The sequence below is a fragment of the Lampris incognitus genome, chromosome 4 (genome assembly GCF_029633865.1).
Source record: "Lampris incognitus isolate fLamInc1 chromosome 4, fLamInc1.hap2, whole genome shotgun sequence".
Lineage (NCBI taxonomy): Eukaryota > Metazoa > Chordata > Actinopteri > Lampriformes > Lampridae > Lampris > Lampris incognitus.
Window position 1 is genome coordinate 57,511,649 of NC_079214.1, and position 24,527 is coordinate 57,536,175.

General features: G+C 40.7%; 1 protein-coding gene across 1 annotated transcript in view; it reads right to left on the reverse strand.

The window, feature by feature from the left end:
* Nucleotides 1-24,527, reverse strand: part of myom2b (myomesin 2b) — a 76,322-nt gene that overhangs the window by 48,409 nt on the left and 3,386 nt on the right. The window contains exons 2-6 of the mRNA XM_056278543.1: nt 20,015-20,072; nt 18,943-19,097; nt 13,312-13,398; nt 1,144-1,232; nt 479-529 (exon numbers count right to left, since the gene is read on the reverse strand). Coding sequence (XP_056134518.1) covers nt 479-529; nt 1,144-1,232; nt 13,312-13,398; nt 18,943-19,097; nt 20,015-20,072 — 440 coding nt within the window. The remainder of the gene's footprint in view (nt 1-478; nt 530-1,143; nt 1,233-13,311; nt 13,399-18,942; nt 19,098-20,014; nt 20,073-24,527) is intronic.

Sequence of the window (24,527 nt, forward strand, 5' to 3'; positions counted from 1 at the left end):
AGGAAAGAAGAAAAAAGTGAGAAGAAACAATGAGCAACAAGGAGGGTTATCAATATTTTTTTAAGTATATAAAATGGTGGTATATTACTGATGTATTAACCCCAGCAAATGCAAAACTGTGACATATCTACAATGTTTTTCATCACTGCTAAAGTGTCCTTGAACAAGGCACTGGAGCTAAACACTTCTCAAGGAGCACTACACTGCAGGCAACACTGTACTGTAAACCTCCATGGGGAAAAGCAGGTGCATCTTCTGTGTTCATGGGGCTTATGTGTGCTTATCATTTGGAGTTTTGTGAAAATTGAAAAATCTCAGTTGGCCAATGAACGATTCTTTTAATTCAATAGCTAGGAAACTGCTCAAACCATTGCTAATTTAGCATCTGTTGCCAACTACAACATTTAAACAATTGTGTTGACATCTTGCTATGTCATAAAACCAGCTGTGTCAAGACTTGGCTTGTTATGGAGCTTACTGGTGTAAGGCAGCCATGCATATACACTGGACTCTTCCTCCTGCTTAAACCCTGTGGGACACAAAATAATAATAATTACTCATAATTATTATGATGATAATCATCATCATTATCATAATTATCAATGTTTTATCATCACAAGTATCATCACCAAAACAAATATTATCTTATTACCCCTATAAATTATCATTACTCACAACTGTGTTATAATGACCACCATTGCCAAGTAATAAAAACTATAACGTATCACAGACACACAAATGTAGGGGTAGGCAGAAAGACAGAACAAAATGACTGACAGGTAACATGGCATATGCAAAGGGCAGATACTGAAAGTACAACTAGACACTTGTGCCTCACTTCATTTCAATGGTGATGATGGAACTTGTTATGAGGCACCAGTGTTTACAAATCTGTGTTGGAGGGGTAAACTTTTCATTAAACCTGCCATACCTCAGAGGTCATTGGAGCACTTGAAATACTAGACCCTCCACTTGTTATCCCGTCTCAAAATGATACAACATTTTATATCAGAACACAACTAAAGGTGCCCATGGCACGCTTGCCAGCCATTCATTCTAACCTGTTTAGCTATAAGTCTCATGTGAACCATGAAGTGAAAATGTAGATAGACAGATGATGGTCAGGTAGGTAAATAAACTTACTCTTGACGATGACGGAGGCCTGAGAAGAGGCCTGTCCATGGCTGTTTGCAGCCACAACAGTGTACTGGGCCGTATCATCAGTTGAACACCTGTAGGAAAATGGCAACAAACAAGTCAGTACAATCCATGCCAACGGGCCCCAGAAAACAATTACATTTTCATTCTGAACTATGGTTGACATTTTTTCTCTTTAATAATTTTTAGTTATTTTCACAATACATTTTCATGCACATACACATGAATATATATGGAACTACATAACCATAAATGCATTATACTTAATCCATATACATAGATTAGTACACATATTGCACATATATCCTGCCATACATGTTATTCATAATACACACATACATATATAAAAGAGAAAAAGGAAAATAAACAGACAACAAAAAAAAGGGGAGGGGGCAAGTTCTCTGCCGCCTCAATCTAACTCTAATCTTTCTTATTGAGTAGGATTTGTTAGCGCTTGTAAAACTCGACAACGGGGGTCCAAATCTTCATAAACTTTTGTATAGAGCCTTGACAGGTGTATCTGAGTTTCTCATGTTTAAAAAACTGCATAATGTCTTTAATCTCTCTGACACACAAGTAGAGACATGCGTTGCTGCATGCTTGACTGACATCTCGGAGTGGATGGCGACACACCACCTGAAGCTCAATCTGGACAAGACAGAGCTGATGTTCCCTCTGGGGAAAGGTTGCCCGCACCGAGACCTGGCCATCACCATTGACAACACCGTGGTGACGCCAACTCGGACAGTGAAGAATCTGGGTGTGATCCTGAACGACCAACTGTCATTTGCTGAAAACGTTGCATCGGTTGCTCGCTCCTGCAGATTTCTCCTCTATAACATCAGGATGATTCACTCATTCCTCACCAACAAGACGGCACAGGTTCTCATCCAGGCTCTGGTCATCTCCTGGCTGAACTACGGCAACTTCCTCCTTGCTGGCGCCCCGGTGTCAGCCATCAGACCTCTGGAGCTTGTTCAGAAAGCTGCAGCTCGTCTGGTGTTCAACCCCCCTAAGTTTTCCCACACAACTCCCCTTCTCATGTCCCTACACTGGCTCCCAGTAGCTGCTCACATCCAGTTTAAGACTCTGGTGCTAGTCTACAGGGCAGTGAAAGGAACAGCTCCTTCCTATCTCCAGGCCATGGTCAAACCCTACACCCCCGCCTGACCACTTCACTCTGCTGCCTCGAGATGCCTGGTTGCCCCGTCGCTCAGGCCCTTGCTGCCGATCGACCCGGTCAGGGCTCTTTTTTCTGTCCTGGCCCCACAGTGGTGGAATGAACTCCCCACTGATGTCAGGACAGCACAGTCGCTGCCCATCTTTCGGCGCAGGTTGAAAACTCACCTCTTTAAGAACTACTACCCTGTTACTTGTTCTTAGCACTTATTGAATTCACTCATTAAAAAAAAACAAAAAAAACCCCTCTTTCTTGCACTTTTACTTTAGCACTGGTTTTGCTCTTAGAGGCTTTTTTAGATGCACTTATGACCTCTGATGACTAGTAGTTCTCCTGATTTCCTATGTTAAATGCACTTATTGTAAGTTGCTTTGTATAAAAGCATCGGCTAAATGACTGTAACGTAATGTAATGTAATAATCCATCTGGAAAAATTAGGTGATGCTTGTTGCTTCCATGAAAGAACAATGAGACATCTAGCAAGCAAGGAGGTAAACGCTATGATTACATGTGCTTTACCTTTAAGAGTAAGAGTTTCTGCAGTGAAACCAAACAGGGCACATACGGGGTTAGGACAAATGTCTTTTTGAAACATCTTGCTATAGGCGTTAAAAATACTGCTCCAAAATGTGTTAAGGTTAAGGCATGACCAGAACATATGTGTGTGATCTGCTGGTTGACTTTTACAGCAAGGACAGGAAGGGTCTGCATTAGGAAAAATTTTGGCTGGTGTAGTATTGGTCAAATGTGCTCTCAAAACAACCTTTAGTTGTGTTAAGCTGTGTCTTGCACATGGCGGAGGTATGTATTAGGCCAAGTGCCTCCCAGTCATCATCTGTCATTTTCCCTTCAAGGTCCTCTTTCCAAAGTCTCCTAACAACTTGCAATGAATGAGGGGAGCTATCACTTATTCTGTCATAAAGAATTGATATTAAGCCTTTGCGCTGTGGGGATAAAGAAAGAATGTGATCGATTGTATTGTTTGTTGGCAAATTTGGAAAAAAAGTCATGTTTTTCTAGACAAAGTGTCATATTTGGAGATATCTGAAAAAGTGAGATTTTGGCAGATTGTACATTTAGGAATGTTGTGTAAAGGAATCAAATTTTCCATCAACGTATACGTTAGAGAGTGACTTCATTCCCTTTGAGAACCAAACTCTAAAGGTAGAATCAGAGAGACAAGGCGGGAAGTTGTAATTATTTTGGATAGGGGAAAGCACTGATGTCATATGCAAATTAAAATGTCTCCTAAATTGTGACCAAATTCTAACTGAATGGCACACTATTGGGTTGGAAGAAAATTGGCTTTGAGGAGGGGGTGAGGAGGCACAAATTAAGGAGCATAAATGAAATGGGCTGGAAGCGTGTGTACAAAGAGATTTTATAAGTTTGGCCCACCCATTCCACACCCAAAAACTCCCTGGACTGTCTAAGAGCGATGGCTAAGGGTTCAATGGCGATAGCGAAAAGAAGGGGTGACAAGGGGCAGCCATAACAAGTACCCCTGCTGAGTGAGAAATAATTAGATTGTTGTCCGTTGGTGATCACACTGGCCAAAGGAAGAGAGTAAAGTAGTCTAATCCATGAGATGAAGGCATCATCAAATCCGAATTTAGTTAGGGTTCATCCATCCATCCATTATCTTAACCGCTTATCCTGCTCTCAGGGTCGAAAACAAATATTGCCATTCGACCCGATCAAACGCTTTTTCAGCATCAAGCGATACAACCATTTCAGGGGAGCGGATCGGAGGGGAGTACATAATATTTAGTAATTTTCTCAAGTTTGAGCTGGAATGCCTATTTAGAATGAAACCTGTTTGGTCTGGAGATATTAGCTGAGGCAAAACCTTCTCTAATCTAGCTGCTAGAATTTTAGCTAGTACCTTATAATCTACATTTAATAAGGAAATCGGATGGTATGAGGCACACTGAAGTGGGCCTTTATCATTTTTTGGCAGAAGTGTTATCAATGCTTGTCGTAGGGTTTACAGAAGGCACCCCACTGACAGCTTCATCAAACATGGCTTGAAGCAGGGAGGGCAAATTGGAAGCACATTTTTTGTAAAATTCAGAGGCGAAGCCATCTGGTCCAGGTGTCTTATTATTTTGTAAGGATTTAACAGCTTCTAGAATTTCTGTCTCAGAAATCTCATCACCCAGTGAGCGGTTTTGTAGGACCAGGACTGAGGGGAAGGTTAGGTTCTCCAGGAAGGAGTCAAGTTGTGGACAATTTCCATCACATTCAGAACCATATAACTTACTGTAATATTGCTTAAACATTTTGTTAATTTCGATCTGGTCCTTTACCATTTCCCCTTGTTGACTGTAAATCTTAGTGATTAGTTGAGAAGAAGAAGCTTGATGTGCTTGCTGGGCTAGTAGCTTGCCGGCCTTGTCACCTGATTCCTAAGTGTTGTACCGAGCTTTTGTGAGTAGACATACCACCGTGTCTGTAGAAAGTAAATCATATTCTGTCTGCAAGACACAGTCTTTCTTTGAAAAGGGTTGGAGTAGGGGAGGAGGAGTAATATCGATCAATGTCTAGAGATATTATCGAGTTTAGAAGCTCTTGCTTTATTTACCCTAAATGAGTATTCAATTATCTGCCCACGAAGATAAGATCCCGCCTTGAGTACCTCCCATAAGGTTGAATGGGACGTTTCTGAGGAAACATTAGTTGCCAGAAAAAAAAAACAATTTGAGAAGAGACAAAGTGTACGCATTGTTCATCAACTAATAGGAGAGGGTTGAGTCTCCAGCAATGAGAGGGCCTGAGGCAATTAGGTAGAGCTAAACAAAATAAAATGGCCCTATGAGCTGAAATTATAATACTGTGATATGAGCAGAAACTTAAATTCCCCAGTAGTCTATTATCAAGGAGAAAGTAGTCAATGCAAGTATATGTATGGTGGACCTTAGAGAAGAAAGAAAAAACTTTTTTGTCATCAGGGAACTTAAATCTCCATATGTCTGAAAGACCATTCTGAGCGATGTTATCATTGATAAACTTAGCAGATTTGGAGAAAGGCTGAGCTCTGTTTGACGAGCTATCCAAAATGGAGTTGAGAATACAGTTAAAGTCGCCTCGGACTATCATTTATAATCATTATGCCTGGGTATAATAGAGAATAGCTTGTTGAAAAAGTTATGATCATCACTGTTTGGGGCATAAACATTGACCAAAATAACAAGACTGGTGAACAGTTGCCCAGAGACAATAACAAATATCCCATTTGGATCACTAATTACCTCCTTCACTTGAAATGGGATATCTTTATGTATGAGGATTGCTGTTCCCTGGGCTTTAGCATTGAATCGTAAGTGAAATACTTGACCAACAACCTATCCCATTTTAAGGTAAATGGCATGATTATTTACAAGATGAGTTTATTGCAGGAGGCTTCGTCCACATTTAAGTGTTGTAAGTGGGACATGATTTCCTGTCTTTTAATGCAATTATTTATCCCTTTAGTATTTAGAGAGACAAAGTGGATGGGTCGGTTCTGAATGTAATTAGAGGTCACTGTCATGTGTTATTAACCTGGTTTGAATAGTACAAATGAGCAACAAGCACACCAAGCCATGGGCTTGGTATTTGATCATTGAAGATGAAGGAAATATGGGAGCAGCAGAGATAAAAGGGGGGAAGAAAGGGAAAAAAAGCAGAAGGTTGAGAACGAAGGTTGAGGGATGATAAGGAGGCCGGGGTTAATTACCTCTACCAGCCTCATAATACTCCTAACCGCCATTGTAAAGCACCTAACCTACACTTGGACTCTGTTTTACAAAATTTACTAATGTGAGAGAAAAAAAGAGGAAGCAAGGAAGTGACAAATGTATCTACTTTTGCATTAACGACTGAATACCGATAGATATCAGCAAAATGAAAGTACCACCGTGAGAGAGAAAAATAAAAAAATTAAAAAAACTGTTTTAGGTAACCTTCCAACTGCTTAAATGTAAATTAGTGGTACTAAATAGTGCAGACTGAAAAAAATTTCATAATCCAACAGAACGTTAACTTGCACATCAAAATGACTGTGATAAACACAAGTAGGGATTCACATGAATCCGTGACCGAAGATTGCCTTATAGTTGTGAATTTAAAATCATAACTACATCTTTTTAACAACTACACTGCTCAAAAAAATAAAGGGAACACCTAAAAACACAATATAGACCTCGATGAATGAAATATTTCAGCTGAAAATCTTTATTTATTAGACAGAGGAATGTGTTTAGAACAAAATAACCTAAGAATGATCAATGGAAATCAAAATCATTAGCCCATTAAGGTCTGGATTCAGAATCATACTCAAAATCAAAGTGGAAAATGAGAACATAGGCTGATCCAACTTCTGTGGAAATTCTTCAAGACGATTCAAAATGAGGCTCAGTAGTGTGTGTGGCCTCCACGTGCCTGTATGCACTCCCTACAACGTCTGGGCATGCTCCTGATGAGACGACGGATGGTCTCCTGAGGGATCTCCTCCCAGACCTGGATCAGGGCATCGGTCAACTCCTGGACAGTCTGTGGTACGACATCGCGTTGGCGGATGGTACGGGACATGATGTCCCAGAGGTGCTCGATTGGATTCAGGTCTGGGGAACGTGCAGGCCAGTCCATAGCATCAATGCCCTCGACATACAGGAACTGCTGACACACTCTGGCCACATGAGGACGAGCATTGTCATGCATGAGCAGGAACCCAGGGCCCACTGCACCAGCGTATGGTCTGACAATGGGTCTGAGGATCTCATCCCGGTACCTAATGGCAGTCATGGTACCTCTGGCTAGCACGTAGAGGTCTGTGCGGCCCTCCAAGGATATGCCTCCCCAGACCATCACTGACCCACCGCCAAACCGGTCATGCTGGAGGATGTTGCAGGCAGCAGAACGTTCTCCACAGCGTCTCCAGACTCTCTCACGTCTGTCACATGTGTTCAGTGTGAACCTGCTCTCATCTGTGAAGAGCACAGGGCGCCAATGGCGAATCTGCCAACCGAGATGCTTACTGGCAAAGGTCAATCGGGCTGCACGGTGTTGGGCTGTGAGCACAGGCCCCAATTGTGGACGTCGGGCCCTCATACCATCCTCATGCATTCTGTTTCTCACTGTTTGAGCAGAAACCTGCACATTAGTGGCCTGTTGAAGGTCGTTTTGTTGGGCTCCGGCAGTGCTCCTCATGTTCCTCCTTGCACAAAGGACCAGATAGCGGTCCTGCTGCAGGGTTGTTGTCCTCCTGCGGCCCCCTCCACGTCTCCTGGTGTACTGGCCTGTCTCCTGGTACCTCCTCCATGCTCTGGACACTGTGCTGGGAGACATCAAATCTTCTTGCCACAGCACGCATTGATGTGCCATCCTGGATGAGCTGCACTACCTGAGCAACTTCTGTAGGTTGCAGATACCGCCTCATGCCACCTCTAGTGGTGAGGGCACTAGCAAAATGAAAAACTAACCAAAGATCGGCCAGAAAAGATGAGGACAGGCAAATGGTCTGTGGCCACCACCTGCAAATCCATTCCTGTTGTAGGGGTTGTCTTGCAAATTGTCTAATTTCCACCTGGTGGAAATTAGACAATTTACCAACAAGTGAAATTGATTCACAAATCAGTGTTGCTTCCTAACTGGACAGGTTGATATCTCAAAAGTGTGATTGACTTGGAGCTACATTGCATTGCTTATGTGTTCCCTTTATTTTTTTGAGCAGTGTATATACAAACACATAACCTGCCAAAAAGAAATCATGAGAAAAATAGGAAACAGCAAAGCGTCCAGTCACCTTCCACAAAGGCTATTCGCCACAGGACTGATAGCTGATTTTTCAAGAAACACTCGGCGCAGGGGCTGTGTGTACCAGACGATTCTGAAGAAACGAAGATGCTTCAGCGGGAGAAAGAAAAATCAATTTCTGTCCATTCTTGTCAGTGACCTGGAGTTTGGCAAGGAAAAACATTCTGTATGTAAAGCCAGCATTTCTCAGCTGTCTTTGACATTCAAGTACTTGGCTCTTTTCTTCGAGATCTCCAAGCTGTAGTCGGGGTAGATGTGTATTTCGGACCCACAGAAACTGAGGGATCCCGCCTCCCTTGCCATCTTCAGGATGTACTCCATCTGGCAGTGGTTGAGCCGTGCAATGAATGGACGGTGGGGGATCATTCCATTCGCTCTGTAGAGTGGGTGCTCTGTGAGCCTGGTCCACAACTAAAGGGGTGAGAAAAACACCAGCACCAAAAATTTCTTCCAGACATGCTTAAAAAAAGAAAAGAAAAAGAAGAGGTAGCTTGTGAGGCTTCAACTTTTTCCGATATGCCCATTATACGAATGCTATTGCACCTCGATCTGTTTTCCAAATCGTCCAACTTGAATTTGAGCGCTTCATTTTCTTTGTTCAGGGCGACACAGGAGGATTCTAGAGAAACAAGTCTTGTTTGCATGTCAATGAGTGTCGTTTCCATTTGTACCAATGTCTGGTCATGTCGGTCAATAATTTCCCGATAAGCAGACTTGGACAGTTAGATTGGATATGATATGTTCCTCCATGGCTTTCAGCAGCTTCTCTGCGTCCATTAGGTTAGCAGCGAGTTGCTAGCTTCCACAGCGCTAGTTTGGCTAGTTTGTGTTTCACCATCACGGTTAACTTTGTCATTATCGTCCTTTGCCTGTTGGTTATGCTTTTTGTTTTGTTTCATCATCTTTGGTAGTCTTTCGCAAAAATCTACACAAAGTAGTAGTGGAAGTAGAGTACGTTTCAACAAAATGTAGCCAGGATTTCAACAGAGCTCTCCCGGTTTGTAACCTACTCCGCCGTTAGTCAAACCGGAAGTCCCTGGTTGGTATTTTTTAAATCATGCTTACAAACTCACTTTAATTTTATTGTGAATTAAGCAAGGTCTTATGATCAAAAAGGATGTGTTCTATTGTAAATTAGGGATGAGTCTCCTAATGTTATAATTACTATAGCGATCTACTCATTAACACTGATACAGAGAATGTTAATGTTTTGTAGCTGGGGCATTTCCTCCAAGGCTTAAACTATAACTTGATCTTAACTGTTGCCATCATATACTTCTTCTTTTTTAATTTTACTGGCGGATCGCAAACAACTTTAAGGTGTATACCGCCACCTACTTTACAAGAGTGTGTAACATCATGTCATTTTACCCTATTTCTTAAATTCTACCGATAAACCTTGTGTCACTTAAGAAAGTAAAGAGTGCCTTCCTGGTGATTTTAATCCCCTCTCCCTCTCCTTCTGTTCCCCATCAGATTCCACTCCCATCCGGCCTCTCGGACTTTATCCTGGAACCTTTCTCCTTCCACTTCATACATGTTACAACATAATATTACATGTTCAGCATTTTCTTTAACTCCACAGTTCTCACACTTATCACTGTCCCTTTTCCGCATTATAAACAAAGTGCCATTTAATCCTGTGTGATCCAATCTTAGTCTTGTTACAATGATTTCCTCCCTTCTGTTCCTTTTTTTATAGTTCTTTGTTATGGCAGACCAAATATAAAGGTGTTTATATGCTGAGAGAGAGAGAGAGAGAGAGAGAGAGAGAGAAAGAGAGACTGAGGGGGAGTGGTGGATAGCTACTGTGGCCAAAGTCATGTTTTTGTCACACCCCTCGTTCTCCCCACAAGCTTCTCATCCCTCATACTCTGTGTCTCTCTTTTTCTCTCTCTCTTTGTCTGTATCTCTCTCTCTCATATAAATCTGGGCCAGTCTAACACACCCCACAGGATTCCTCAAGTAAGGGGTGTGTGAGAGGCTTAAGTGGGGGGGGGGGGGGCAACATGGAGAGCTCTGACAGGAAACCAGTGGAGTACAAAAAATACTGTAATAACCCTATCTGGTCTTTGAGAACCACTTTTACTTGACAAGTTGTCTTGCAGAGTTTTATATTCAATCGGGGACTATGCATACTGTAAACTATATAAAGACACTGCAAGGCATGTGAAAAATAATAACAGTCTGGATGTGGGGGCTGACGAAGTGTGACATAATTATGTTTTTTTTACTGATAAGTATTTCATTAGTTGCACACATAATTATTGTTAAAAAGATCTGTCTCTCTGTCCACACCCATCACACGTGATCCCAACCCACCCCTTCATGACCAATTACAACTCCTCCCGTCTCGACAGCATTTGCTTTCCCTTGGCCACTAAAACATTTACAAGAAACCATTGAATCCCTCTGGAGAAAAATCAGGCTATAACAGTGTCTTGTTTCTACTGCTGGACATGAAATGTTTTTTCTGTTGCGCATTCATTCGAAAAAATAAAATGCTGGATTTACTTAAGCGGTTCTATGCAACTCTATTAAGTAAATTCAACTCAACACTTTGAGCACATATTAATGAATCAAGTTGTTTAGAAATTACTTGACAGTGGAACCACTTAACATAACATTTTTAAGTAAATCCAACAAAATCCAAAATTTTATTTTTTGAGTGTACTTTCATTTACTTTCTTTGAGTCTTTTAGTTTTTACTGTTGTTGTTTTTACTGTCTTTACATATGATGATTGTGAAGACCTTATAGCTCAGACAAATTTCTGTCCAAGGGATAGAAAACGATGTTTTCTGAATGTTTTCTATCTATCTATCTCTCTCTTTCTTTCTATCTAGTTAGCAAGCTAGCTAGCTATCTCTGTCTTACCTCTGGATTGTTTTCTTGGTATGTAAAGGGTGGAAGGGCGGATGACAGTGGCTTTGACTGTTTAAGTAGCAGTCAAATGAGTTTAAAGGGGAAGAAACCAAGGTATGAGTGACGACTGCTACTGGAATGTGGAGTATCGTGTAACACTGAGCTCAGCACTTGAACAGCTGAGCCTCATCAGACTAGAACTAGAGCAGGGTATGTAGATGACTCCTGTTGGCAGCCATATACCCACCCCCTGTCACCCTCATCCAGTTAAACCAATGAGACTGGAAGTCCAATCAGAACAGTGGGGAGATCCTCTCCCGTATCAGCCACTGTAAAGGGTGTCATAAACTGCTACAGTAATGCATTTGACAGTGACACAACTGAGAAGGAGAGAACCTGTTCCCTCTCGGGGAGCAATTCACTCAATGATACACATACAACATTACTTAGCCCCCTCATCACAGCTTCTTTCACAAGAGCTGCATTTTAAAGAATAGTGCTGGGTTGTTTTTTTTTGGGGGGGATTTTGATTTTTACAGCTTGGGTCTTATTTTTGTAGTTTCTGCCATTGTGCATATGAGTTACAATATCATTTTAGCAACTTCATTTTGGGAGGTTTTGGACATAGGATCATTGCTACACAGTTTTGCAACGGTGACTTACAGGACACCTGAAAAAACCTGTCCTTTCAACAACAAAAAAAACAAAAAACAAAAAACCTAGTGCCTCAGTTACACGGTGTACATGATTTCCCATTATCTATGACCTCCCAATAACACTGGTTGAGTAGTTTATCGATGGTTACTACTTAAAGTGATATCCATCTCGAGCTCTTCGCTCTCAAAATACAGGGCTCCTGTGTGTACCCAAAGTTAAGAAGTCAGCAGGTGGCAGGGCCTTTTCTGTTCTTGTGGAATACCCTGCCTGCTGCCGTCATACAATCAGTCTGTTGAGTCCTTTAAATCCAAACTTAAAACTCATCTTTTTGCCTTTAACTACAATTAGTTGCTTTTAAGTTGAGTACTTCACAACCTGTACTGCATGGCGGGTCGGTTTCTGTCTCAATGAATTTACCAAGCACTGTTCTGCCAACAAGATTATAGTGTATAGATTATTGACTATTGCAAACTGTTCTCTTCTCTCACATGTCTTTTCTCTCACTGAATGATGTCTTCTTCTTTCTCTTCTTCTGTGTATGTGAATGGTGTGATGCGAGTCTCCCTTGTGTGCATGTGTAGTCTGTCCTCCTCCTAGGGTTTTTTTTTTTTTTTTTTACATGGTGATGGTGGTCACATGGCTCGGGTCCTGGGCTGTTCCGGTGGTGTCTGGACTCTGCTTGGCATCCTCCTCATCATATTCTTTATATATTGTACAATTTCATTATAATTCTGTTATCCTCTTTCAATGCTATATTATGTAAATTGTGTAAATACAACATCCATTGCACGTCTGTCCGTCTTGGGAGAGAGATCCCTCCTCCGTTGCTCTCCCTGAGGTTTCTTCCTATTTTTTTCTCCCTGTTAAAGGGTTGTTGTTTTTTTTTTTTTAGGGAGTTGTTCCTTATCCGATATGAGGGTCTAAGGACAGGTTTTGTGTAAAGCCCCCTGAGGCAATTTGTAATTTATGATATTGGGCTATACAAATAAAATTGACTTGACTTGACTTAAGCTAAGTCATGCCGTTCATTCCCGCAAGCTGAACCAGGAAGTGGATCACAAATATGATCGACCATTGTTAATAATATTGGACATTTTGGGTAATACATTTTATCTTACACTTTCATTTTTACTTCCAAATACATGATTTTTGGGTCAAATTGTACGTGTTTGGTCCAATGGGTCCTGTATCCAAGATATCCAAAATGAGGCCGCAAAGTAGAATAATTTTATAACCCATATGCATGATGGCAAAAACAACGAAAATAATACCCTTTTCCCACTGGCTAAAAAACCCGCTAACATCCACCTTTTTACATTGACCAAAGGCGGACATTAGCAGTTTTTTTTGTGTGGGTTTTTTGGCCAGTGGGAAAAGGGTATTTAGTCTCAGGTTGTAAAAAACTGGAACTATCCTTTAAGGTAATGTGCCATGGATGTGTAACGTTTCTGGCATGTTTGTGATTTGCCAAAAAAGGCTTTCTCTCCCCACTTTTATCTTTTTCTCTACACATGTAAGAGAGTAGAGAGAGCGAGAGCGAGAGAGAGAGAGAGAGAGAATGAGTGTTATGTGTTTGTGCTTTTTTTAGGTTTTTGCTTTTTCTTGTTTTGGTAAAGATATCTCTTGAAATGAAAAACAGCTTATGTTTGGACTTACTTGAGGATCTCCAGAGAATGGAGCCCAACATTGGCTTCAACCAGGTAATTTCCAGAGGATATGTCCAAAATAACTCCATCTTTGTACCTAAATGAAGAGAAAACATCATCCATTACTGCATAAATTGGAAGGAGAGGAAAGAAGAGCAGAGGACGGAGGGAATCAGAGTGATCTGATCTCAGGGGATCCTATTCAGGACAATCATCACAAAAGTATAGTATTTCTTTGTATATATTATTTTCGTTTCATAATATACCAACCATTTTACTTACTGCATCTAATTTGTTGATTTTCAAGTGATTAATTTCACTGTTTATTCCTTAAAGCCGCGACAAGGAGGAGTTTTGGATTTTTGTTGACTTTGCATGCTTCTACAGACAAAAGCAGATGTGTTTTGCAGAAGAATGACTTCATTTTGCATAAACATTGTCTCTAGTCACAAAGATCCACATGCATTCAACCTCTGGTAGCTGGTGCATTTGGTTTTAAGACAAGAGTAAACGATGAAGTGGTGTTCTGGAAAAATAAGTGTTTGCAAGTCATGCAGTGATGAAGTAATGGATCTCTAATTATGGCTATTTATCCTGTCTGTGTGCCGTAAATCATTTAGTCAGACTTTGCGGGGGATCCAAGCCATATAGCATCATATAGTAATATCTAATGTTCTCGCTGATGGGATCATGTGATTATGTTAATCATAGAGATTGATAAATACTCAGTGGAAAACTCTTCAAAGCAGCTTTAAGATTTATAACAGGATCTTTTGATTTCGTTACCGTATTAAAGAGGTAGTACACTTTTTTTTTACATTTTTTAAGCAAAATCATGTTGGTATTTCCCTAGGATGGTCAACTGATTGTGTTAGTAGTAAATTCAACACAAAAACTAGACCATATCACATGGCCACTTAGAGGAAGAAAATCTATACTCTCTCTTCGTCTTCTGGGATAAAAAGCACATCATGATCAACCCCCGTGAACTGCCTACAACATATGGAGGTATCAAAGACATCAATACCCCATATCATGTAGGCGACATGTGTTGGGTCCAGTATGTTAGAGCTATAAAATATGAGGCAAGTAGAAATGTGAAACGCCGGCATAAGCCAACTAAGTTCTCTGGTTAGACTTGTGAGAAGCTGGGATTTGTTGTTCGATCACAACACTGCCACCTTCATCATGGTCTTCTTCATCTACACCCCTTTTTATTACCTTTTTATAAATGTGAGTAGGCAGAGACATGCTGAAAACAAGTGTCGACTTACTTGTGAATAAGTGGTGCCAGGCATAACAAACCCTGTCCCTGAACTTTGACCACTAAAAATCTTTAAAACATCCCCCCAGGGAAATTATGCTCTGCATTTAACCCATCCTAGCTGTGTAGCTAGGAGTAGTGGGCAGCTGCCGTGCAGCACCCGGGGACCAACGCCAGTTCGTCTTGCCATGCCTCGGTCAGGGGCACAGACAGGAGTATTAACCCTAACATGCACGTCTTTTTAATGGTGGGAGGAAACCGGACCACCCAGTAAAAACCCACCGTAGAGAACATGCAAACTACATATAGAGGACGATCTGGGATGACCCCTAAGGTTGGACAACCCTGGGGTTCGAACCCAGGACCTTCTTGCTATGAGGCGACAGCGCTAACCACTGCACTGTGCCACCAATTCTCTCATGACAATGGATAGGGATATGTTTTGGAAATAGAAAGTTGAATGTCTTGAAATTGATTGACAAAACAAAAATAGTCCAAAAGACTATAATGCACTGGGCCCTCAAAAGTAAAAAGGAGTATTGAGGTTGTGTAATAAAGTGAATATGTCTTGGATTTTTCCCATATTCTGCCTAACAAAAGAAGCTTGGCTACAGTCGTGAAAACAAAACTTTTCATATGACAATCCTTCCTCCTACCAAAACTCAGTACCAAATGGTCCAATGTTTTTTATATACCGACTTATGAAGAAAATTAAATATAGCTTTGAACGTCTTGATGCATGCTCAATAAATGCTGTCAATAAACATTGTATCCAGATGAACTGATTAAACCTTCTTTGATATAGCTTTGAACGTTACTGGAATTCAGCTCATACAAGTACAACTCATACATATACAAGTGCTTTGGGTGTCTAAAAAAGTGCTATATAAATGTAATGATTATTATTATTATATACAGGTTACTGGTGAAATCAGGCAGTCTGATGTCAGATTTTCAGGTAAAACCAGGAGATGTAGCTATACACTCCATTTACCTTTAATGTTGTTCACAGAAAGGTGAATCAGTTCATCTGGACACAATGTTTAGTGGGAGACATGTTTCATCACTCATCTAAGTGACCTCTTCAGTCTAAACTGACTGCAGGTATCCCCACCCTTATAAACAATACAGTTACATAACGACCAAAACCAAAGGCAAATAGGCGTGACCACCCACTAGAGTTTCAATGGCGATGTGTACTAGTCACAGACGATTGAGGAATGGTTGCAATCACAGCATAGTAAGATGGTGACAGATGTACTTTTAGCCCCCCCCCCCCCCCGGTTCACGGATAGTTGTTCCCTCTTTACATAGATGGCCTCTTTGACTCCCCGATCAAACAAGCGTTCCTCCCTATCAAGGATGTGCACATCCTCATCCTTGAAAGAGTGGCCACTGACTTGTAGATGGGTGTGGACTGTGGAGTCCTGGCCTGACGTGTTGGCTCTCCTGTGTTGTGCCATCCTCTTGGCAAGCGTCTGTTTAGTTTTCCCAATGTACAAGTCATGGCAATTCTCCCGGCACTTAACAGCGTACACTATATTGCTCTGTTTGTGCCAGGGGACCCGATCCTTGGGGTGAACCAATTTCTGGCGCAGTGTGTTTTGGGGCTTGAAAGCAACTGAGATGCGGTGTTTGGAAAATACGCATCTCTACTGCTCTGACACTCTCACCACATATGGAATCACCACTGGTTTACACTTAGACAGCTGTTGTCGTTCTCTCTTCGATCAGCTGGTGCACTGTTTGGGCTTCTTCCTGGCTTTGACAAATGCCCAGTTAGGATAACCACACTTAACCAGGGCCTGTTTAATGTGGGATTTCTCCCCTTCCCCAGTTGTCAGCTCGGTGGTGCAGCGTCCTGATGACTCCTAGTTTGTGCTCCAGTGGATGATGAGAGTCAACCCTTAAGTACTGATCAGTATGTGTTGATTTACAGTAAACATCAACAATCAAACATTCCCCATCACCAATTGCAATTTCAGTTTAAGAAGGCTAACCTGTCATTTTTCACATCATCCCTGGTGAATTTGATGTAGTTGTCTACCGAGTGTGGTACGTCGTGAGATTTAATTTTAACCCAGGTGTCATCCACAAATCTGAACCAATGGCTAGGTGGTGTCCCTGGATAGGACATCAGAGCCCTCTTTTCCACTCCCTCCATATACACGTTCGCCACTACAGGTGAAACTGGAGTGTTTTACCTGTGGCTGTGATCAGTTCCACTATTAGGATTTGCCTTGGTGTGACAGCAAAATTCAGCCCCTTAGCAAGGATGTCTTTCCCGCTTGGGTGAACTGTCTATCAGACAGATTCTTCACCCACTTGTCCACATCGTTGGCGTGTATCTGGCGTCCGTCTCTCTTGTCTGCTGTTGAGGGCGCCGTCTGTTGTCTGCCGATTTCTCTGGCGTGCAGCATGTAGGTCGAACCTCTTTTGTTACATGGTTTTCGACTTTCCATGTTGTGTTAGACTCAATCACATGTTGGAAAGTGGTCTGATCTAGACGTGTCGCGAGTCTCCGTTGGATCTGCTCCTCTTCGGCTTTCAAAGCGCCGATATAATAATGTTAGTTTGTCTCACCCATTTGAGATTGCAACTATTCCCCAATCCTCTGTGAATAGTACACATGGCCATTGAAACTCTAGTGGGTGGTGACGCCCATTTGCATTTGGTTTCGGTCATTATGCAACTGTGCTGTTTATGAAGTTGGGGATACCTGTAGTCAGTTGAGACTGAAGAGGTCACTTGGATGAGTGATGAAATGTTTCTCCCACTAAATGTTGTGTCCAGATGAACTGATTCACCTTTATGTGATTTTCTTACCTGGATTATTGAGCATGCATGAAGACACTTTAATGTTGTTTTTATTAGTCTCTAATATTTTATTTTATTATATTAGTCCTTCTTACGTATCCTCATAATATTAGTTAAATTACTTTTATATTTTTTATATTTCTTTTCTGCCTCCTTAGTTCTAGACTTTTATGAATTATCTAGAGTATTTTTCTTTTTGCAGGTATTTTGTAATACCTTTTCCTGCAAAAGACAAACACACAAAAAAGAAAAGTGCCAAAAACAATACCCCAGGAGGCAGGGTGAGAAATATGTAGGCCCATTACCATCACTGAATAAAAATTAAAAGGACTGAATTCACACAATTCTGATATTATATCTCAGAATTTCTTCTCACAGTTGTGACACACTGGCTATGATATGGTAATGGTGCAGTGGCTAGTGGAAAGCCACAGCAGTGAGTTATAATCCAGTGTGACACCACATTCGCCCATCTGTCCATAACCAGTTCAGCATTTCACTTGGTTCACTTGTGCCTTACAAGACTGTATTTTAGATGATTTTAGCCATGGATTACTGTTATGAATTCTGAGATTTATCTCCTGAGACCATGCGGCCTCATATGATGCCATGATTTACATGCACATTTCTGCACCTTATACTTCATTCCGCATGGTCTCAAGAGGATAAAGTTGCAATTGTGGAAAAAAAACCTCACATTTTAGTCCTTTTCAAAATTTATTCAGTTGCGGGAATGTGAAAATGGGTCTCCATACATTCCGGAATGAAAGAGGAAAAGGAATCCTAATGAGTATTGAAGCATTTTTTTCTTCAAAATTATATGCATGTGCATTTGTGTCTCTTTGTGATATATATATATATATATATATATATATATATATATATATACACATACACACACACACACACACTCATACACACACACACACACACACACACACACACACACACACACACATATATAGTGAGAATTGAATTGAATCAAGTAAATTCTTTATGAGACAGTACAAGCCTGTTTCATGCCATAAGCAATCATCAGCTGTCAAATAAAGCTACTGTGAAAGAACTTACCTATGTGAAACATACATACGTGAAAGAACATATTGGGCAGCTGATGATTGCTTACAGCATGAAACAGGCTTGTACTGACTGACACACACTTAAACCTAAACCCACTGGCTAAATTCAAAAACCTATCATGTTTTTTTTTTATTCACGCCAATCTCATAATGGTGAGGTTGTGGCAGTAGACTGACCATGTCCTAACATGAGCTCTCAAACAGTGGGCCTCTGCAAAATGTCCATCTTGCCCAGGCTGCCCAGGCAGTTAGCACACCACAGGCTTTTCAGGTTACTCTTTGTGAGACCCATTCTAATTGGATGTATAACCTCGAATCTGGATTAAAGTCACAATTATGTGAAACAATTCTCAAAATTCTGTGATTTAAAATAACAATTGTAAGAAAAAAATCTCACGATTAAGTCCTAATAATTTTACATAGTGGCAGGAATGAATGTCTATATCACAATCATTATCATAATTAGCTATGTTTCACTCACCATTTGACAAGAGGCGTTGGATAGCCCTCCACAGTACAGAACAGCTTGACTGGAGTGTTTTCAAACACAGTGTGGGATCTGAGCCTGGCCAGGAACTTTGGCCCCCTGATCATCGACTCCTCACGCACATGCTTCTCCACCATCTTCTTCCTCACCTAGAGAGCAACAACAACAAAAGACACAAATCACCAGTAAATAGTAATAGTAAACAGTTATGCTTTACATTAAGTGCTAGTAATAAGTGTTAGTTAATAGGTAATAAGGCCCTTATAAAATGCTTATTGACATTATTATGTGTTAGTAAGACTATATAAGTGTTAATAATAGCATCATAAACACGTTTTTGTCCACTAGATGACACTTGTGAAATATGCAAAGCCTACTTTTTATCACTCGTCTTAGGTTGTAAATCCAATCTGCATAAAATTTTGCACACAGCATCTAAGGACCCTCATGATTAAAATTTATTAAAATAATTTTGATAGTCCACAAAATGCAAATGTTATGACTTATATGGCCCTTATTACCTAATAACTAATGCTTATTATAGTCTTTTTAGCACAATAATGTTAATAAGCATTTCATAAGGCCTTATTACCTATTCACTAACGCTTATTACATGCACTTAATGTAAAGCATTACCCAATAAACAAACATAATTCTCCACCTTCTCCTTTGACAACTCTTTGTTTTACTGCTCTTGTTGTTAGTTAATTTCATTCTGTCAACTTCTCTAACACTTACTTTTTCATGATTCAAAATGATAAACTAAATGATTAATAATACCATAACCATTACTCAGGGATTCAACAGTATTAGTCCAATTCTATTTGACTAAATTATTATTCATGACAATGACATGATAATCATCAAACCCATGTCTAGGGACATACATAGAGTTGACTGAGGTGCTCCTCGGATGTCGGCTCCAAATAAATGTTGGCACACTGCCTGATTGGTATTTATTTGAGTCCATTTGATGTGGATATTGTTGTTGTCAGGCTAGAATAGTGACTCACAACCACTCAACTTGCAACGAGCGTGAGAGAGCGAGAGATGGAAAAATTCTTACCACTCCCTGGATGCGAGACTCTGCTTTGTGCTTATAATCGTCTTTCACCACCTCAGAGCTGTAGACAGACAAATAGTCCAGCTGATGAGAAGCAACAATTGACATAAACATCAACTAGGAGGTAGTGAGAGTAATAACACAAAAATGCAAGACTGTGTGTCATTTCGAAACCATAAAACAAGTGTAGTTTGGGACAGTAGGAACAATATTTTGAACATTTTGCTCTATGTTTCAATACAAAAAAAGTAGTAAAGATATATTATCAACAAAATTAGATGACACAGGAAGAGTGACAATAAGTGTAACACACTTATAGACATGTTGGAAATGATGAACACATTGATGCAAGGGTTTCTTTTTTGATTACAGAAGGTTCCCCTTAGACAAACTGTGACACTTTTCAAAAGGTTAAATTGCCATCAGTTGTGAATCAAGCATCCACTAATTAAATTTCATCTAGGCTAGCTAGTTTTTGTTTGTTTTTGTTTTGTTTTTTTGCGCAAACTACAGACCCACAGCTATTAATTCTATGCCAAGCAGGCTGAACACAATCTGTAGGCTTTGGTCCATCAGATGGTCATAGATTGTGTTCAAAGATAGGTTCACTTTTTTGAACCCAGACCTCATTGAAATGTTGTCAAGCATCAAAACTTCACTAATCACTTCAGTATTGAGTTAAAAAGGGGAAATGGTTCAAGTCTTCAAAAACCATGATACGTTTCCTTTCCAAAAACAGGAAGTGGTACTATAAAGTCAAATGTATATCAATATATTTGATTATATTTGATATATAATCAAAGTGACAAATGAAAGAAAAACCCAACATAAAGTGTCTTGGTGTTGGGCCACCAGGAGCCTCCAGAACAGCGTCAATGCTCCTTGTCATAGACTCTACAAGTCTCTGAACTCTACTGGAGGGATGAACACCATTCTTCTAGAAGATATTCCCTCATTTGGTGTTTTGATGGTGGTGGTGGAAAGTGCTAACATGTAGGTCCAAAATCTCCCATAGGATATGATTTACATAATTTTCATCCTCATCAAACTATTCAGTGACCCCTCGTGCCCTGTGGATGGGGGCACTGTCATCCTAGAAGAGACCACTTCCATCAGGATAGAAATGTCTCATCATAGGATAAAGCTGATCACTCAGAATAACTTTGTATTGATGTGCAGTGACCCTTCCTGATCTCAATGTGTGAAAGTTTACAGATGGTCAGGATAAATATAAGACAGTCAAGTCAAATCTGATTTTTCGGTATAGCTCTAAATCAAAATCAAGTCTCAGGGAGACTTCATAATTATATTCTGTATGACACCCCGTCCTTAGACCCTCAATGAATTCTAAGAATAGGGGAGAAAAAAATAAATAAAGGACGATACATGTGACTGTGAGCTTCCTATTTTCAAAAAGGAGAAGAATCATTCTTTTTGAAGGCTTAAACAACATCCTTGTTGGACTGTGTTGAATCCCAATGAGGAGATTCAGTAAAGCCTTAAATTTCTCAACACTGAAGTGATCAGTGAAGTTTTTGTCTTCAATTCTAAATTTTGCCAGACAAGATTTTAATGAGGTACAGTTTCACAAAAAGCAAACCTGTCGAGCAACAGACGACAGGATTTGTAACTGTAGGCCTTTGTGACAGAAGTCTGTTTAATGGCTTTCCAAATTGGAAAAATTATGTAACCTTTGGTCTCTATCCTATTTGGACAGCCAAGAGAAGATCGTGATTGCATCACAAAGAGTTGCAAATCAAATACTATGTAGTTTCAAACTGACAACTTCATTTACATATCTGTAAAAAAAAGCACCTCCTGTGCCTGTGAAAGTATCTGAAAACTGTCCAATTTTCTGTACACACAAACAACTTTACATTTTACCTCGTTACATGAAATAGTATAATTGAGAAGAGTGTATACAACTAGCACAATGCAGACATCAAAACAAAAGGGTAAATTTGTCTTCTGAGACTCTATTGGTGTCATTCTTTTACCTCCACATGTAAAAGTCATTATAAACACTTGGCTATAAAATTGTAAGGAGAATCAATTCACAACATGGAAGAATCTACAAAACATGCAGAACTCATTCTATTAATTACTGAGCATTACATTTAAACACCGTTTGCGATTATCAAATCAGTCAACTAATAACTCACAATTAAATGGCTTGCAATTAATGTTAAAGGCAAACTAAAGTGCATGTTAAGATTAAGGTAAGGTGTATTAATATTCAGGAGAAAGGTGTTCTGTTAGAGAGGAATCACTAGCACTAACTTACTAAAAATTAATGGATCAATGTGTGTCATCTGTTCTTCTGAAGTAGTGATATGTATAGTGCAGACTAACAGCAATTAGCTGTACACTAGCAAGCAAAAGACAGCTGAGAAGAGTAATAGTGAGGTTGAGACTTCTATGGTTGTCACCGAAAAGATGAATTGCAGTCCGCACACCAGTGTGCATGTATGCAGGTGCCAACACAACACACACACACACACACACACACACACACACACACACACACACACAAACAGATACACATATGTTCTCTCTCTGCGCTGCATTCTGGGAGGTTGGGTGTGTGAGCATGAGTGAGGGTGGTGGATGTGCGAGTGGCACAGAGTTTTGATTTCTGTTCGGGTTTTTTTTTCCAGATTCTTCATCTGTCCTATGTGCATGATCAGGTAAGCTTTCTAAGTTCCTTTTACTTAGTGTTGGCCGAGTGTTCACTGGTTTGGTCGAGTGGTTTTTGTAAGGAATGGCGTCCTCCAAGATGCCACCTCTGTCCAAAACCTCCTCCTCTGGAGGAGGTTTTATTGGCCGTAGGAGAGCAAGCTGCACACGGCAATCGTCTGTTTGCTTCCAGGATTAACAAGGTTGTGGTGATGTTTTTGAAGGAAGAGTATCATGTCAGTGAGATGATTGAGAGTGGTGTAGTTATCAAACCTGGAAGGGAAGAACACCTACATATGTCAAAATCCTCTTGATTTCAGTTCAGTATTTAACACCATCGTACCACAACAACTGGTGGAGAAGCTGAAGTTGCTGAATGTAGACACTGGCATCTGCGACTGGGTCCTCGACTTCCTGACATGGAGGCAGTAGACAGTGAGGGTGGGCAGCCACACATCAAATTCCATCTTAGTGAGCACAGGTTCACCCCAGGGCTGCGTCCTGGGCCCCCTCTTGTTCACCCTGCTAACCCATGACTGTACTGCCAAATTTGACACCAATCACATCATCAAGTTTGCAGATGGTACAACAGTAGTGAGTCTCATCAGCAATAATGATGAATCTGCATAGAAGATGGAGGTGGAGCAGCTAATGGTGTGGTGCGAATCCCACAATCTCTCCCTGAATATAAATAAAACAAAAGAGATGATGATTGACTTCAGGAGGGCCAACACGCACCATCATACGCCGCTGACCATTGATGGCTCCACTGTGGAGAGGGTCAGTAACATCAAGTTCCTGGGAGTGCACCTGGTGGACAACCTGACCTCAACCATTAACATTTGGCCATCATTAAAAAAGCCCAACAGCGACTCCATGCCCTCTGGAGACTTAAAAGGGCAACCCTCCCCATTCCAGCCCTCACTACTTTCTACAGGGGCACCACTGAATCTAACCTACGGTCTCACTTCCTGGTTTGGTAACTGCAAAGTGACCGAACAACACCAGCTGAACAGGATATTGAAGACAGCTAGCAAGATCATTTGTGCCCCTCTCCCCTTCCTGTTGAAGATTTACCATCAACGCTGTGTTCGCAGAGCCTCCAGCATCACTAAGGATCCTCACCACCGTTCTCACAACCAGTTTTTCCTCCTGCCGTCTCGAAAGAGGTACATGAACACCTGTGCTAAATCCATCAGAATGCTAAATAGCTTCTACCCACAAACAGTCAGGATCATTAACAAACTGTGTCCCCTGCCCCACGGTCATGCCCCCCCCCCACCCTCTAACCCCATCAGTGCTGGTCACTCGTTGACAGACACCAGCTGTCAACATCGAAATGAAATGGCACTTTAATGGAATGTGGAGCACTTAAATGGACTGTGTTGTTAACCATTTGTACTTTTTTTTTGTTCTCTGTTTTTATATGTTTTTAGTGGTATCGTATTTAGGGTATTTTTATATATATTTCTATCTTTTCTGTTGCACTGCTGTGGGCTGGGAGAAACAGCATTTCATTATTTTATGTACGCAGGTACATAATGAAATGACAAACTAAATCTTGAATCTCGAATCTATAGTACTGTTTCCCCATTGTTGGTTACCTCTACCAGAATCACAGTATCGGGTGTTACGCTGTTTATCTCCAATGAGCTGTTGGAAAATGAGCTGTGGATGTTTGGTAAATTCATCAGTGCTTTCAAAACTGTCAGTCTCGGATGTAAAGATCCAAAGCTGAAACATGTTCAATCACTCAGGAGACAGGTGTTACAGTAAGCAACTGTTTTTGCTGAGACTGGAGGAGGCAGATCTGACAGGCCTGTGGCCTTTCAACGCCTCT